Source organism: Suricata suricatta, chromosome 6 (genome assembly GCF_006229205.1).
Source record: "Suricata suricatta isolate VVHF042 chromosome 6, meerkat_22Aug2017_6uvM2_HiC, whole genome shotgun sequence".
NCBI classification, from domain to species: Eukaryota; Metazoa; Chordata; class Mammalia; order Carnivora; family Herpestidae; genus Suricata; species Suricata suricatta.
Window position 1 is genome coordinate 70,959,730 of NC_043705.1, and position 17,271 is coordinate 70,977,000.

The window sequence follows — 17,271 nt, forward strand, 5'->3', positions numbered from 1 at the left end:
GTTTGGGAATGGCTGTTATGTGTTCTGAAACGTACCTATTCATTGCCAAGGAATCAGATAAGAACTCCTACCCACCTCAGTAGCACATGGAGCATTTATTTCTTTTAAAGTAATAATAGATTAAATGGATTAATAACTTATCTAGATATTCCTATTCCTCCTGCCTTTTTCCTCCCACCTTTTTGTCCCACTAATAGTGGATGTATGTAGGATTACTCCTGATCTACTGAGCTTTGCTACCTGGAAGCAGGACTCCACTTTGTTTTGGCCTGTGTAATTTATAGTAAAGTATTTCCTTTGCACTCAAGAACTTAGATTCCCAACAGCTGCCTTTTTTTTTTTTTTTTTTTTTTTTTTTTTTGCTCTCATATTTGTGTTTCTTCAGGTTTCATCTGGGGTCCTATACCATGCAGAGTATTGTTGCTGGATCAACGCACCTGTTTTCAACAAAGGCACATTTGTCTGAGGTTGGTTGTATAAAATGTTCGGGAGATTGGGTCACCCTCTTAGGCTGCTCAGGTTAGTCACAAGGTGCCTTCTCATGCCAATTCCTGTCCCCTCCTCTCTGTCTTTTTTTTAATTAACCAATTGATCAATGCTAGTGAGTCTGCATTGGGATGACTTCCAAAGGACAAATATTCAGCAATGAGGAAAAATTCTGATGAGGAAGAGTTTTGATTCCATTCTCAACAATATTCCCTTCTCTTCCTGATACAAATAATTGTTTTTTTTAAATAAAGTTTATTTGTGTATTTTGAGAGAGAGAGAGGGGAGAGAGAATTCCAAGCAGGCTCCATGATGTCAGCGCCGAGCCCACAGCAGGGCCTCATCTCATCAACCTTGAGATCTTGACCTGAGCCGAAGCCAAGAGTCAGACACTTAACTGAGCTACCCAGGTGCTCCACAAAGAATTTTTTTTAATTAACCGGCATATGCAAAGTTTCTTTTTAAGTGGTAATAAAATTGTTTTAAAGAATTTCATTCCAAGGGTAAAACTGGACATTAATTCTAACTTGAGACTATTCGTCTACTGTTACTTGGTGCTTTTTTTTTCCTATTTTAAACTGGAAATATTCATCTTTGTGGGAGTAAGGGGAATTCATTTCTATCATTACTTCAGATTTCACTGTACTTGATCAGGAACTTGTTGTAAATACTTTGAATATTAAAGTACTTTTTGTTTCTACTTCTTTTAAGACATCAGTATAGACACGACTAAGGTAAAGCTTATTTGAAAGGGATATTCAGAGTTTCCTCTGATTTACTGTTCTTTTCTTCTTTGAAATACTTCTACATGCAACTTACAGGTCCAGGCCTTCTTTGAAAATCAGTCAGAGGCAACCTTTCGGCTTCGTTGTGTCCAGGAGGCCTTGGAAGTCATTCAGTTGAATATCCGATGGATGGAGAAGAACCTTCAGACCCTGACGTGGTGGCTGTAGCATGCACACCTGCACCTCGTCTTGTCTCCCATTCAGAGAGCTTGTTAACTTGGACTCCGCTGCTTTTGCAAAAAGCCAAGGTGAAGCCAGAACCGCTGCCGAGTTGTTTGCACTCTTAGGAGTTCTAGTTAGCTCAGGGGCCCGTCCGTACTTTCCATCTGTCTTTTTTGAATTGTCTTTGGGCAGTATGTAGTTATTTATTACAAAATTCTAGTCACCTACATGCGCCAACATCTACAAAAACAGTGAGTAATTTTTCTACTTTGAAGATACACAAATGGGGAGGAAAAATCTGTTTTGGCCTTCTGTTCTGTTTCTCAGTATCTGGCAAATACTGACATAGTGAAACAAGGGAAAGATCTACCGTGGGAACCATCATCTTTGCAGGCTGCTGCCCTGTCGGCCATTTGTTGCTTCTTATTGAGAGATGTTACTTGAATGTGGTACAAAAGGAAGTCGATGAATCAAACAAGTGTTAGAAAAACTGATCTCAGGTGTGCAGATCTACTTTGATTTGAAGTTTTGATTAACTTTATTTTCTGAAAAATTTAAATAAGATCTATAACTTATATTTTTTCCTGCAGAACAGCCAGGTGCTACAGAATTTTTAAATTTTTGTTGTATTGAAAAGCTAAGTAACAAGGACAAAAGATTAAATTTTCCAAATATTTAATACTTATTTTTTCATCTTTTATGAAAATGTTTCAAACTGAGTTAGCTTTAATTATGATTATTTTATTTATGAATTCCAATATTATCCAAATCTGTACACCTTTACCACTCCCTGACATAGATATATCTTATGTTATAAATAAGTATGTCTACATTTATGGCAAGCCTTTTGTTAAAACTGGTGTCTTTTATCCTGACTTTATCACTATTACTAAAAATAATTTGTTTAAGTTACCTTTGACATTACCTGATCATAGACACTTTCTCTGTGAATGATACTCATGTAGATTTTCATGTTATACGATAGAGTATATTAGAAGCATAGTAGAAGCATATTTTAAGATAGGGCCTTTGAGAAATTGAGCATTTTTATTTGAAGTTCACCATAGTACCTTAAAGGAATAAAGAGAATGTGGGGTAGGAGTAATTTGATTCAGATTTAATAATGGTGGGCTTTGAATTTTTCCTACTATCAAAATCAGTACTTTTTTTTAGTTGAGAAATCAGTGGTTTGGTTTGGTTTTGTCTTTATCATGGCCAAACTAACTAACTAAAAGGAACGGCAAAGGAAAGAAAGAAAGAAAAGGGAAGATGTCCAAAGCTGTATAGCATTTTCACTCCTTGTAAAGGAGAAATACTGTACTTGAATTTTTTGAGCTATGCAGACTTAATACTTAGATTGTTGAGTTTCTTTGATTCTTAGGGGAAAGACTTTCTTCCTAATAATTTTTGAGTATTTTATATTTTGTTTGAAAACATCTATGTACATAAAAAGGGTAGATACCCAATTGCAAGCACTTAAAACACTCCACAGGATCAATGGGAAAGGTCACCTTTTTTATTTTAGCAGGTATAAGTGAAAATATGTGGGATTGTGTATAAAATTATATTTTACTTTATGAAAATATTTTTATATAACAAAACTTAAAATGATGGCAAGCTAAAAAGTAGCTTTCTTTAAGCCTAGTGTGTTTTCCCCCAATTTAGTCTTTTCTAAACATTTATCCCTGGTCTAGAGTACAAAATATCATATCCTGAGAATATCACAGAATCCTCTAAAGATGTCTTGTTGAACCTGTGATTATTGTAGGTTTTTATTTGTCTTGTGCTTCAGCAAATGAGTGATATTGGAAGTTAGTGTGCTTTTATATTTTTAGAGTGGGGAAAAATACTAAACTTTTCAGACTTTTTTGGTTGCTGGTTTTTTTACCATATGTTATATTACTAAATTCCACTTTGATACAGTTTAAATTTTGCTACTTCTCAGAATCAGTTAAGACTTTTCAGTTTAACCTGCCCATCTTTACTTGGCTACTGTAATGTATGTTAACTCTGCATATGGCAAATCTTGTCCTGAGTTCTGTCATTTTTCCTGAGTTGGGGTGTGTGTGTGTCTGTGTGTCTGTGTAGTATGTAGGGAGATAGTGATGTTTAAGTAAATCCTTATCAAAACATAGGCTAAAAAGAGGTAACTTGTAATCCATTATTATCTTTGCACTCAAAAGCTGTTAGTGCCCATGATGCTTTATCCATACTGGTCGTAGTGTTATTAATAGGCCTCACCTCAGTTATTGGTAGCTGTAGCAGCCCTCGCCTCACGTTTTCCCACAGAATTCCATGATTTGTAATGTCAAGCTAACCCATCTGTACGCACTTGTGAAAACTAACTCTAAGTCAGGAATATAAGGTTAAGTAACCAGTAGAACATATTACATAATAGGTATAACTGTAGCTTTGGAAGCTGTGTCAGCCCAAACCTTACCTCCATCCCTGCATCTTGGAGAGCTCACACAGACGGGAGCGCAGCATCACAGCACACTTGTTTACGGAGGCACACAGATCCACGGCGGTTAAGTGCTGGTTTTCAAGAATTAGGTTTATTGCAGAGAGACGATCTACGTGAATGTAATAGAAGGGGCACATCATACCAGGTTATTGGAAAAGGCAAAACTGGAAATCTGGAATTGTAGAAGAAAAACTTACGCTTTGGATATCCGGAAGTAGAAATCCAAGGAGTCTCGTTTGTTGCATTAATAGACTGGATTCATTAAACTACAGGTGGTGTCAGCCTGGACCCCAGGCTGTGCCTTCCTCCATTTTCTTGTTTTTCATAAGTCTCTTTAAGTGACATTGCGTTGCCATTATTTGTGAACTTTCTTACTAGCACAAGTTCTGCTTAAATGTTAATACTCCTTGGCATTCATGTTTTCATTTCATTGAACAAGAGCTGTCAGCAGAGTTCTGGGTACTTGGAGGATATTGCGCTGCGTCAGTCTCACTGGGTACAGAGCAGTGTCCCTTCTGAGTATAGCAAAGTAAGAAATGAAAGTTAAGTGCTGAGTTTGTTGGATTATTGGCAGCCTGTTACTGAGTTTTATTTTAAGAGTCTATGCAAACCACAGCACCTGGACCCATAATCTGCAGTTGGACTGCTGAATATTCACGTAATCCTGCATTCGTTTCATGGGATTGTGCAGTTCAGGACACATATACCATCACTGAAAACAGTATTCCTGTGCCTGAGTCTGCAAAACAAGATGTGAATTTCATAGATGTGATGTAGCTCTTTTTCTCCCCTTTGCCTTTATTTTTTTTTATTGGAATTAATTATTTTGTAAAGGGCTTCTTCTCTCCCCGCCTCTGACACTCCATTTGTACTGTTTTGTTTTTTGTTTTGTGTGGGATTTTTCTTGCATCTTTTATTTTGTGCTTCATTCTCTGCATTAGTAAGTAAGTACTAAATGCAAAGTGGCAGTCCAGAAGTATGTTAAATCTCCTCCTGTCCCTTCCTTTATTGCCTGCATGTGCAATAGCTAATAAAATAGTTGATTGATTTCTTTGAGTGGCTTTTTGGGGGTATACACTTTTTTTTAAATGTGCATATATGGTTTTGATATGTTTCTATCTTCTTTCATTTTGTATACTTATTTTAATAAAATGTGAAATACTGTCCTATGAAAACTCTCTTCTGCCCTGCCCATAATTGCCTATGTGGGCAACAGATACAGAGTACTTATTTGGTGTTTATTTTTTGGAAGTTGATGGTGATATTGAGGGGAGAGCAGAGTATATTCTTTTTAAAAATGTGTACAAAATGTTTTTGCTGCTATCTTGTGGGTGTCATGTCATTTTGCATTTCATTCATCTTTCTCATGGAAGTGTAGCTATCTAATGAACTGCGGAGGTCCAGAAGTAGGGCGTGGGTCCCACTTACCCCTCTCCAAATTGCCTGCATGGACAGTAACTGATAGAGTAGCTGTGGGTGCTCTTGCCTTGATCTAGTCTTGGGGGCTCCGGCTTATAGGTCATTCCTTCAGGTGTGTGTGTGTGTGTGTGTGTGTGTGTGTGTGTGTGTATAGATATATATATATATACACATATATATGTTATGCTACTTTTTCATATTTCATTTTTATATGTCCCTTTGCATGTATGCATATATACTTAATGAAAATTGAAGTTCAGAGTATGACAGATTTTCTCTTTTCCCTTTTTCTTATTGCCTCTTTGGGCAGTAGCTAATACTTTGTGTTTTGTGGGGGCAGGAAGTTGGGTGTGTACTTAATGTATATAAATAAATTTCCTACTACTTTGTATTACTTAATTCATTTCGTACTCTGTCCTTCTCGGAGGATGTCAAAGTACCTAATGAAACGTGGAGGTCCGGATGTATGACAATCTCCTCTTGTCCCCTTCCCTTATTGCCCACGTGGGCAGTAGCTGGTAGAGTAGTTGTTGAAACGGGGTTTGGGGGGAGGGTGGGGTTGGGGACAGGGTTGTGTACATGCTGTATATACCTGTTTTTACTACCAAGTTGTATTACTTCATTGGGTGCCCAGGCTGGAAGGGACCCGGTGAACCATGGAGGTCCGGATGTATAACCGTCTCCCCTTGTCCCCTTCCCTTACTGCCTGCATGGGCAGTGGCTAGTAGAGTAGTTTGTTAGTTTCAGGGATTCTTTTGTGGGCTCGGGGTAAATACTTTTAAATATATACACATATTTTTAACTTCCTTATTGCAGTATTTCACTGGGTACTCAGTCCTTCACTTGGACATGTAGGTTCTTAATGAACCGTGGAGTTCTAGATGGATAGCAATCTCCTCTTCTTCCTTTCCCTTTCTATCTACGTAGGCAATAATTTTAAATAGTTTGGTTTTTTTGAAGTTTTGGCGGGTGGGAAGAGACAAAGAGCAGGACATATATTTTTGAAAACTGTATATACACTGTTTGTTACTATATTGTGTTATTACATTTTGTGCCCCGTCTCTTACTTGGACGTGTGGGTACCTAATGAGACATGGAGGTCCGGATGTATGAAAATCTCCTCTTGTCCCCTTTCCTTATTGCCTCTGTGGGCAATAGTTTAGAGTAGTTCTGAGTTAAGTTTTTACTCTACCACTCCCGCCCCTGAGAGGGTGGAGCTATGCACTCTTAAATGTATCTGAATGTTTTGATTCCTTGTTTCTGTTACTTCATTTTGTACCTAGATCTTTCCATGGATATTTAGGTACATGATGAAAATTAAGGTTTATTCTATGAAAAAAAATCTCCTCTTGTCCCCTTCCCTTATTGCCTGTCTGGGCAATGACTAGTGGCCTAGTTGTTTAGATGGTTTTTTTGGCAGGGTGGCGGGGGATTTCTGGGTTTACATTTTTTTTAATGTACATAAATGTATGCTGCATGTTTTTTGTTTGCTTGTTTTTGTTTCTTGCTCTTCAACCAGTTTGTTTGTTTGGGTTTGTAGATATCAAATGTAGTGCAGAGGCCCAGATCTGGACATAGGATAAACCTTTTCTCCCTTCCCCTGTAAGCCTGTGCACAGCTGTACCCAAGTGCATTAGGACTTGGTTTTTGTTTTCTGTTTTAGAGGTTCTTAATGGGGAATGGGCTTATTTGATAAAATAGTGATTTTTTTAATGTATATAAATGTTTTTGCCTCTCTTTGGTGTTCACTTCATTTTGAATCTAGTCCTTTGCATGACTATTTAGGTACTTAATGAAAGCTGCGATTGATTCTATGAACAATCTCCCCTACTCCCCTTCCCTCATTGCCTTGAGGGCAGTGGTAGAAGAATAGATGTTTAGTTTCTTTTTTTGGAGGGGTGGGGGGTGTGGGGAATTAGAGAGAGAGAGAGAGAGAGAGAGAGAGTGTGTGTGTGTGTGTGTGTGTGTGTGTGTAAATTTTTTAATGTATATAAATGTTTGCTACATTTTGTGTTATTTCACTTAGTACTCAGTCCTTTGCTGGGACTTATAAGTACATAATGAAACATGGAGGTCCATACGTATGATAACTCTCCTCTGTTTCCCTTCCCTCGCTGCCTGCATTGGCAATAGTTTTATAATTTGGGGTGGTTTTCTTAGGGGGAGAGATAATTTGGGTGGGTAGTGGGGAAGGGATAAGGATAGGGTATGAACTTTTAAAAATGTATATAATGTTTTCATATTAATTGGTTTTGCACCTAGTCTTAGCATGGATATAGGTATAGGTCCTGAATGAAAATCGAGGATCGGTGTATGACACACCCCCTTCTCCCCTTCCCTTACTGCCTGGGTTGGCAATAGTGAGTAGAGTAGTTGTATGTTGTTTAGTACTTGGCTTTTTCATTTTGGCAGGATTTCTATTTTCGTCAGGGGAAATTCTTAATACATATGAGTATGTTTTCTTTAATTTTGTGTTTAGTCCTTTGCATGACTCTCTGTGTAGGGACCTAAAGGAAGCTGAGTTTTATAAATTGACAGTTCACTTCTTCCTTCCCCACGTTTCCGCATTTAGCAGTGACTCGTATAGTGGTTCTGTGGTTATTTTGTTTTATTCTCTAGGAAATATGCCTTTAAAAGTATACATATATATAAACACATACAGAATCTGCCTCCCTCTTTTGTTTCCCATTATTTTTTGTTAATACTTAGTCCCTCGCAGGGCTGTGCATGGATCTAACAAAAATAAAGTCCCACCAGACCCCTGCCCGATGGCCTGAGGGGCATTGTGGTTGTGTAACTAGCGGCAATGAGTGTACAGCCTCTAAGATGGGAGATGACATTCGGATATGGTTGAGTTGTGAAAGCTAATCAGATTCAGCATTTTTTATGTTGATTCACACTGAAGGAAAGGGTGAGAAGGGACCTGTACTTGGGAAATTCGAGAAAGGCAAGAGGATCTTACTAAGTAAAAAGTATGTTTAAAGTTCATTGCTGATTAATCTTTTAGGAACTGGTAAGCCAGCAAAAGTGCTGCCCAAAACTCGTTTAAGACCCTTCAGAGTAGCTCCTTTTTGGGGCCTGGAATTCTGACTTACCTACAGAAATCTCTTGCCAGTTCTCTTGCATACTTTTGTGTAGCCGATAGAAACTATTTTGATTTTTGGAATGAATCTTTTGAGTTATTGCCATGGTTCTAGTGAATAACAACAGGGGCCCAAAAATCATTCCCTTACGAACTGGAGAGGCAAGCGCTTCTATCTTTCAGCACCCGTTGCCGGTAGGGCAGATTGGTCCTTTCCTACCCAGAGCTCTTCTGTGTGGCTGCATCTCTCCCTCCATTCTCCGTTAACCGGACCATTCTTGTCCTTTATCTCTTCTTCTTCACTGCCTGCAGTACTAGATGTTACACTCCAGTACACTTAAACATGTAAGCCGGTGCTGTCTCAGCAGCTGTATGCTTTTGCACGCATTTCATACATCCAGACTTGTGTGTTCGCCTGCAGGATTCTTGAATATACTGACTCTTCATCCACCACATGGTACATGTTAGGGACTCCACATTTGTCTGTATCAAAGAAAATGCATGTGTAAAATCCCTCACTCCTCCCTGCCTCCCTTTCTGTCTTCCTTGCTTTCTTCCTTCAAGCTTCTGAGCAATCTTTGTTTGTTCTGCAGTTTATAATGAATATAGTGCTGAAGATTTGCCATATTATTTTGTTTTATTATATATATTTTTTAGACACATTGATAGGACTCCTAGAACATTTGTGAATAGACGTCATTTACCATATCAAAATCTCAGGTCCTAGTGTTTAAAAAATTATCCTGTACTTTGCTTAGTTATACCTGCTGCTGTAGAAGAACTAAAAGTTTGTTCATGACACATGTAACTTTGATCATAAATAAGAGAGAAAGGGACACCTTTTTGAAATTAGTCCTGGTAGTCATTAGTGATATCTCTGAACAGTTCTTAATTTGAAACACTTCAAAGAAGTAAAGGTCATTCATGGCTTAGCAGAATGAAATGCTCCGGAAGTTGCACTGAATAAACCATCAGTACAATAATACGTGTGTGTGTGTGTGTGTGTGTGTATACATATACATCTAAAATGATAATTACAGCATAATTGGAGCATTCGCATTAATGGGCACACTCACACTGAGACAACACTTAGTCTCCTAGCCATCTTGATTAAAGCCAAGTGTTCCATGTTGCTATGAAGAATAGTAGTCTCTGTCAAACAGTTTGAAAAGTAATTATTTGGAAACTTGTAAAAGTATTACATTTTTGTATTTAAACACCTATACAGATCTTCACTTCTTTGAATCTGAGCTTGTGGGTGGAATTCTAAATTTGTATTATAACCTGTCTTTTGTGGAAAATTTTGGAAACAGTATGTATAATATAATATATATGCAAATTGTGTTGTGTCACTTGTAAAGGGGAAAGGCAAACTTTTCTTTACACTTCTGATAACTTGTTTTGCATATGATCAGCACTGACTGAAAGGCATGTGTAATTGCAAACACTGTTGCTTTTTCTTTTTTGTGAAATGAAAATAAAGTATTTAAATATAAATATTGTGTGGACTATTTGCATATGTAAAGTGGTACATCTTCTCAGATCATACACTCTACCAGGGTAGTGACCGTATTCACTGTCTGGCGTGATTTGTTTTCTACCCCGCTGGTACCCCTGTATCTGTGCTGCCTATGACTCCGCGTTTCTCAGGCTCACACTGTTTGACACCTGGGGCTCTCCTGTGCATTCTGTGATGACCAGCAGCATCCTTGGCCTCTGATGCAATAGCAACTATGGGCTAATGGCACTTCCCCCACCCCCAGTGTCACAACCAAAAATGTCTTAAGACATTGCCAAATGTCTGCTGTGATGGGATGGGGTGGGGATTGAAACTTCGAGTGACCAGGGGGTTCAGTAACAGATGAACTGTCGGGCAATTATTTACTTTTTAGACTGAATTGCTTCTTATAACACTCAGTACCTGTGGATACAGTAATAATTCAGTGCTTAAGTCAGTACGAGACATGGAACTACTTATGTCAGTGAAACCAAGGAACACTGACTAGCTGAAGGTGAAAGGACACTGAATGTTACCACGGGACACCCCTTGCTTTTCTCACATGTAATTGGAGTAGGAATGCACGGCTGTCATCAAGGGACACTGTCATAGTTACGTTCCTGGTCAGGTCTACAAAAGGAGTTTCTCCGTTCTAACCTCATGAGTAGTCTTGGGAATTCAGAATTTCTGAGGCTTCCAGATATGGGAACTAGAACCAATATTCTCTTCTAATGATTGTTAGGGCTTAAAGTTGAGCATTTTATAGCAAATACAGTGTCCCTTAATCCCCTTACCCAAAACCCTGTTTCTGGGGACACAAAGCAACCTTGCAGTCGTACCTTCTTACAATCTCCTATGGTGATCCATTAATATATTGGAAAATCAACAAAGTGAAGGCAACCTACTGAATGGAGAAGATATTTGCAAATGATCTGTTAAGAGGCTAACATCCAAAATATATAAATAACTTCTGCAACTCAACATTGGAAAAGCAATCTGATCAAAATTGGAAGAAAACCTGAATAGACATTTTTCAAAAGAAGACCTGTAGATAGCCAACAGATACATGGAAAGATGAATGACGTCACTCATCATCAGAGAAACGCGAATCAAAACCACAATGAGATATCACCTTACACCTGTCAGAATGGCTAATATCAAAAAAAAAAAAAAAAAAAAGGAAATATCCAATGTTGACAAGGATATGGAGAGAAAGGAACCCCCATGCACTGTTGGGAATGTGAATTGGTACAGCCACTATGGAAAACAGCATGAAGGCTCCTCACAAAATTAAAAACAGAATCACCATATGATCCAGTAATTCCACTACTGGGTATGTATCCAAAGAAAATGAAAACACTAATTTGAAAATATATGCATCCCTATGTTTGTTGCAGCATTATTTACAATAGCCAAGACATGAAAGGAACCAAAGTATCATATTGATAGATGAATGAATAAAGATGTGGTATATAGATATATAGAGAGAAATATAATGGAAGGTTATTCAGGCATAAAAAAATTCAAGATCTTGCCATCTGCAACAACAGATGGACCTAGAGGTTATTACGCTAAGTGAAATGAGACTGAGAAATACCATGTGATTTTCCTTATATGTGGAGTCTAAAAAACAAATCAAAAAGAGATCCATAAACACAGAGAACCAACTGGTTGGTGGTTGCCAGAGAGTATGGACAAAATGGGTGAAGGGCAATGGGAGGTACAGGCCTCCAGTTACAGAATGAGTAAGTCATGGAGATGAACAATACAGCACAGGGAATCCAGTAAGGTGTAAGGTGACAGGTGGTAGCTAAACTTAAGAGCACAGCATAATATATAGAGCTGTTGAATCACTATGTTGTACACCAGAAACTAATGTAGCATTGTGTTGTCAACTATACTTCAACAGATAATAATAATGTACAGGGGTAATGTTCTTAGGAATTGCCAAGCTTTTCATCAAAACCTTCTGGTTACATTTTCTCTGCTTTTTTATTCATGGATATCAGCAGTAAACAGTTGAACTAAAACCCATTATAAATGTAGAGAAGAGGGGCGCCTGGGTAGCTCAATCAGTTGAGTGTCCAACTTCGGCTCAGGCCATGATCTGGTGGTTCGTGGATTCGGGCCCAACCTTGGGCTCTGTGCTGACAGCTGAGAGCCTGGAGACTGCTTCAGTTCTATGTCTCCCTCTCTCTTTCTGCCCCTCACCTGCTCATACTCTCTCTCTCTCCCTCTCTCTCAAAAATATACATTAAAATTTTTTTTTATTTTTCAAAAAATTTTTAGAATCCATGGCCCAGGAGAGTTTGATTTGGTTATATTTCCATTTTGTTTTACTTCAATTTGTACCATACAGCCCTTACCCGCCCCCTGCAACACACACACCAACAAGTATCTAGTGCTTCCTAAAACTTGTGTGTGAGTTTAACAGTTGACTTACATGGTCTACAGGAGAGTTATTACCAGAGAGCTAAAATATACTTTTAAATCCTCACTACAGCCTACCTTTTATAGTCAATAATTAGTGATATGTTTCCAATGCTTTCTGCTTGTTCTTCATTTTTACTATTTTTCTTATGGATGGCCACCAGTCTATTATGTGATTGTGATTTCTGTTGTTGGCTGAGCTAAATTATAACCAGGACTTTTGCTTATACTTGTAAAAACATTTATTATTACTATCCTGCTCATGTTTTTGAAGAAAGAACATAATGCAGTAACATAATAAAATAACCAAATAGAGTGGTTAAAGTAGTTGACGTTGCCAAAGTTGAACTACTGAGCAGGCAGCACCAGGAGGCAATAATAGATGCAAAGAAGTCAGAGACAGACAAGAAGCCCCATCAGCTTAGGAAAGGCTTATGTATAAAGAGGGGTCAGCATGCTGCTATTCACACGCCATTTGTATAGATACCAAGTGTGGGAAACTGGAAACCCTTTTGTTCCGCGTTTTCCCAAGCTGCTCATCTGTGTGAATGTGGCCCAGGTGATCCTGAGTGCTTCACCGCAGGTTTGTACATTGGCTGCCCTGTACGGTTATGACTGAGTATTTCTTCATTTATTTTGCCCCTAGCCCTTTGTGATTGTTAACTTGAACAGAATTCTTGGAATATTACTATCATTACATGGTAGCAAAAGGTGATGATTTCTAGAAATTTAAAATATTTGAAATGCTGTGGAACATAGACTGGCATCATAAGGAGTGGGAATGAATCCTGGTACAGTTATTTTCCACTTGTTACTTAATTCCTATTAGCTTCAGTTGTCTCCATTAATAAAACAGGGATACTACCAATTTTGCGAGGCTGTTAGCATTAAATAAAATATCTGTAGGGGGCCTGGGAGGCTCAGTGGGTTAAGCGTCCAATTCTTGCTTTCCTCTCAGTTCATGATCTCACAGTCTAGTAGTTCAAGTCCCATACTGGGCTCTGTGCTGACAGATTTCTCTCTCTCCCCCTCCTCTCTGCTCCTCCCCCACCTGCACTTTCTCTCTCTCTCTCTCCCTCTCTGTCTCAAAATAAGTAAACTTTAAAAAAAATAATAAAATAAAATATCTATGAATTACCTGGCACAATGTCTGTAAATATCACCAACTGCTGCCTGCTGTTTTCCGGGGTATACGAATGTTAACAGCATCAGTTACAGATGGAAATGAGTTTTTTAATTGAATAAGGTTATATAACTTGTTAGGAAATTAGAGAAATACTTTCAGTCTAATCCTCTTTGTAAATTTAAACCTTAGATATGCAGATTTAGTTTGAGAGTTATTGTACATTAGAAGAAGCGGGAAGTTATAGGTTTCACAACTGAAATAGTATCCAGTCACTGAATTTGGTTAATTTTAAATAAGTACAAAATAAAATCCTAATTGTTGACTAAGCTGCAATGGTGGTAATAATACCTATTTGGCAGTAATAACATCAGCATCAGGTATATGGGAAATAGATCTGGCATTTCATAGGTGCTTGTAAATTCTTCTTTTTTTCCTTTCAATAATTTATTTGCCTTCAATATGCAAAAGAATCAAGCATGCAGACGTCTCCATTCCAGCTAGAAAATATTGTGTATAACTTAGGACATGGCAGGGAAATAGGCCAAATCTGTTAGTGCTAGAAAGAACTTTCCATATGACATAGCCTAATTCCCTAATTTTACTGATAAATGGCACCAGAGGCTCTGCCTTAGCTATGACTCCCAAACATAACATTATATGTTAAATTTGAATATGTGTTTGTATTAGAAAAAGTTTGTGTCACCTTGAGACAAAGAATGTGCAAATGCCTATAGGATACTATTTTCTTGGAAATGGTTATTAGAATTTACTGTTGAAAGAGGTATTTCATTATTTTAACATAGAGTGTGGAGCTAAAACTATCCAAATATTTTAACTTTAAACTCAATAATGTGAACAATATACCACAATTTCAAAAGAGTAGGTGTGCAGATGTTATCATATACCCTTTTTTCTATGTTTCGACTAAGTGGGTTACAAGGAAGTAACCTCTCAGGTCAAAGATACTAATGTCAGGGAGGTCTAGACAGACTTCTCTCACCCCTAAGAGAGGTATCAGGGAGGAGAAAGGGGTGGCTAACAATGGTGGGGTGCCAAGTGCTGTAATGGTTGATGAACTAGAGGGAAGGAACATAGATATTAGCTTCACCAACTACAGGTAGATGAGAATGAAACATTTTCCTAATGTAGTTTGAAGTCAGCCAGGGATGGGCCTTTTGTCCTTGACTGGGCTGTACAGTCCTCGACCGAGGGTGCTGACTGCTGTCCTTTCGTATGTTTCTACAGACTCCCTGTTGACAGAAGATCAGGAACTTAAGGAAGTTTACAGTTGTGGGAAAAGACACCAATATTAAAACACAATTTTAGGGGCACCTGAGTGGCCCAGTTGGTTAAGCGCCCAACTTTGGCTCAGGTCATGATCTCATGGTTCCTGAATTTGAGCCCCATGTCAGGCTCTCTGCAGTCAATGCAGAGCCTGCTTCAGATACTGTGTCTCCCTTACTCTACTCCTCCTCCAGCCTCTCTCTCTCTCTCAAAAGTAATAAACATTAAAAAAATTTAAATACCAAAAAAATAAAACCACAGAATTATTTTAAAAAACACACAATTTAAAAACCATTCATTTGACATATTTAGTCTTTATTGGGAATTGGGTGGGGGACATAACCTGGATGTCATTTGACCTTCCTCTGCCCTGCCTCCATGCCCGTGGTTTCTTTTCTGCCTTGAGCAAATTGGGTTAGAACCTAATACCTCTTTAAGATTCTTTCCCACAAACCCACTACAGTCAGAGCATTACTGAGCAATGCAGACTCTCCCCAGGATTACGTGGGGAGTGTCTCTCACCTGCCACAATGATCAGCTCCGTCATCACCTGATATTTCTCTTCTCCTTTACCCTGTTGTTTCTGTGGGATCTTTTCACTTCCTGTACTCATCCAAAACATGCATGCACAGAGACACATACACGTGTGCCTTCCTCATGGCTCATTCTTACTCCTAGACATCTCCTTGAACTTGAAATGTCCTCTGTGGCCTTGCACCTCGGCCGCCTCATCCAGATGCACATGGCCAAGTGCATCAGGAACTGAAGGAAACTCATGGCCTGTAGTTAGCAGCTGGTCCCCTGATTTAGAGGACCCATCTGTGGCCTTTTGCTATTTGGACATACTCCTTGGAATCTTATCCCTTATTCCAAGCAGCTTATTACCTCTTTATTTAAAACAAGCACATTGTTCTCATAAACAGAAATTTTATCTTCCTCTTTTGACTGGCAACCAATTTGTTCCTGTTTTTCTAAGCTAAGGGGTGGTTAATATGAAGATTGGCTTGTAATATCTGAGCACATCCTGACTTTGGGTGAGAGAAAGCAGCCAGAAGTTGAACTGGGAGAAGAAGGAAGCCAGGCCATACTTCTCAAATGTTTTTCATGGCTCATTCACTCAATAAATATTTGTAATCATCCACTGTGCACCAGGCCTTGTGCTAGGTGGGTACATGATGGCTGACTCTAATGCGAGCAGCTGGCTGCAGCTGGGAGAATGCCACCTGCGTTTTATAAACACTGCCTGCATAGTGGGTGGTAAATCGTTGAGGGCACTTGGGTTCATGAGGAACAGAAGTGAAGGGCGTCCCCCTGGGAGGTTTTAAGCTACGAGGTGGGTAGTTCTGCAGCCACCTCAGGAAAGCAAGCGCCTGGGGTGGGCGGGCTGGGGGGGACGCTGGCTCCCCAGCCAGAATCCCCCCTCTGCTCCTCTGAGGGTGCAGTACAATGTGGAAAAGGGGAGACCTCTCACCAGATGCCCACATGTCACGCCTCATGTCACTGTTTGGGAACCAAAGGCACTTTTGATTCGCCCTGAGGAACCACACAGGTATTCATTCCTGAGGGTGTTCCAGGTGAATGACAGAGGCTGGAAGTTAATTGCCTGTTTCAGTTTCACTCCAGGTTTCCCTTAAGTTCTAATTAGCAATAAATGAGCTTGGCTCACCTCAGCCTACGTTGTGAGAATGCTTCCTTGTCTCAGTTGCTCAGGGTAACTAGGAGAAAACAAGGAGAGTGTTTCAAGGTAGACTTCTAAATCAGGGAGTCTCAATTTACACCGCAGTTCAGCAAAAGGGAGAGGGCTTGTAGCTGCCTGTGGTTGAAAACCTGTAGGTAAAGTCCCAGAGTATGATTAATTAAACCCGCCATACAGAAGACGTGCTGTCTGCTTGACTTCAGAACACAGGCACCGTGCCGCCGTTATTTTATGACTGCCCTCTAGCCTCAGCAGTTCTAGCAGCAGTTCTGATCTTTGACCTCTCTAAGATCCTTGCCTTAAATTAAGAACAGTCTGCAGAGGTCGTTTATTTACTTATTTATTTGTTTACCAATGAGAACAAGCTTTCAGATGCAGCTATCAGGATTACATAGTGAACTTAATAAGAGTAACCTGATGAGTGGCCCTGGAGATGGCAGGGGAGCCTTGGAGTTGCGGAATGCTTCACGAGTTTGCATGTCATCTTTGCTGAGGGACCATTGTAATTTTCTCAGTATTTTTCCACTTTTAGTGTCTGTGCTGCCCAAGCAAGCACTGCAGAAGTCTTAGGACATACTTGGGAAAGAGTCCAGCAGTAAGTGAGAAAAACTCTGGTGGCTTCTGTCTTTACCAAGAGTGACCAAGCACAGGTGGGGAGACTTGATTGCTCTGAGGTGGCTTAGAGTCCATGCAGCCCATGTGGAAGGAATCCCAGAGTCAGAGACTGGGGAAATTTGAGTGAAATGGAACCAATCCTGGAAAATGTGCTCCTGTAAGAGGACATGAAAAAAAAAAGTTTCATGAAGACTGGCCAAAAATGGAAATCGTTTTCTCTGTTT

At 39.3% G+C, this 17,271-nt stretch overlaps 1 protein-coding gene and 1 non-coding gene across 2 annotated transcripts in view; one reads left to right on the plus strand and one right to left on the minus strand.

The window, feature by feature from the left end:
* The window catches only part of LNPEP (leucyl and cystinyl aminopeptidase), a 90,599-nt gene extending 80,704 nt beyond the window's left edge, over positions 1-9,895 (plus strand). The window contains exons 17-18 of the mRNA XM_029942636.1: positions 386-467; positions 1,308-9,895. Of these exons, the coding sequence (XP_029798496.1) occupies positions 386-467; positions 1,308-1,439 (214 nt within the window). The 3' untranslated portion in view covers positions 1,440-9,895. The remainder of the gene's footprint in view (positions 1-385; positions 468-1,307) is intronic.
* A 6,986-nt stretch (positions 9,896-16,881) lies between these two features.
* On the minus strand, positions 16,882-16,988 carry LOC115295077. Its single transcript, XR_003910306.1, has one exon. It is a non-coding gene; the product is annotated as a U6 spliceosomal RNA (small nuclear RNA).
* Positions 16,989-17,271: the final 283 nt, after the last annotated feature.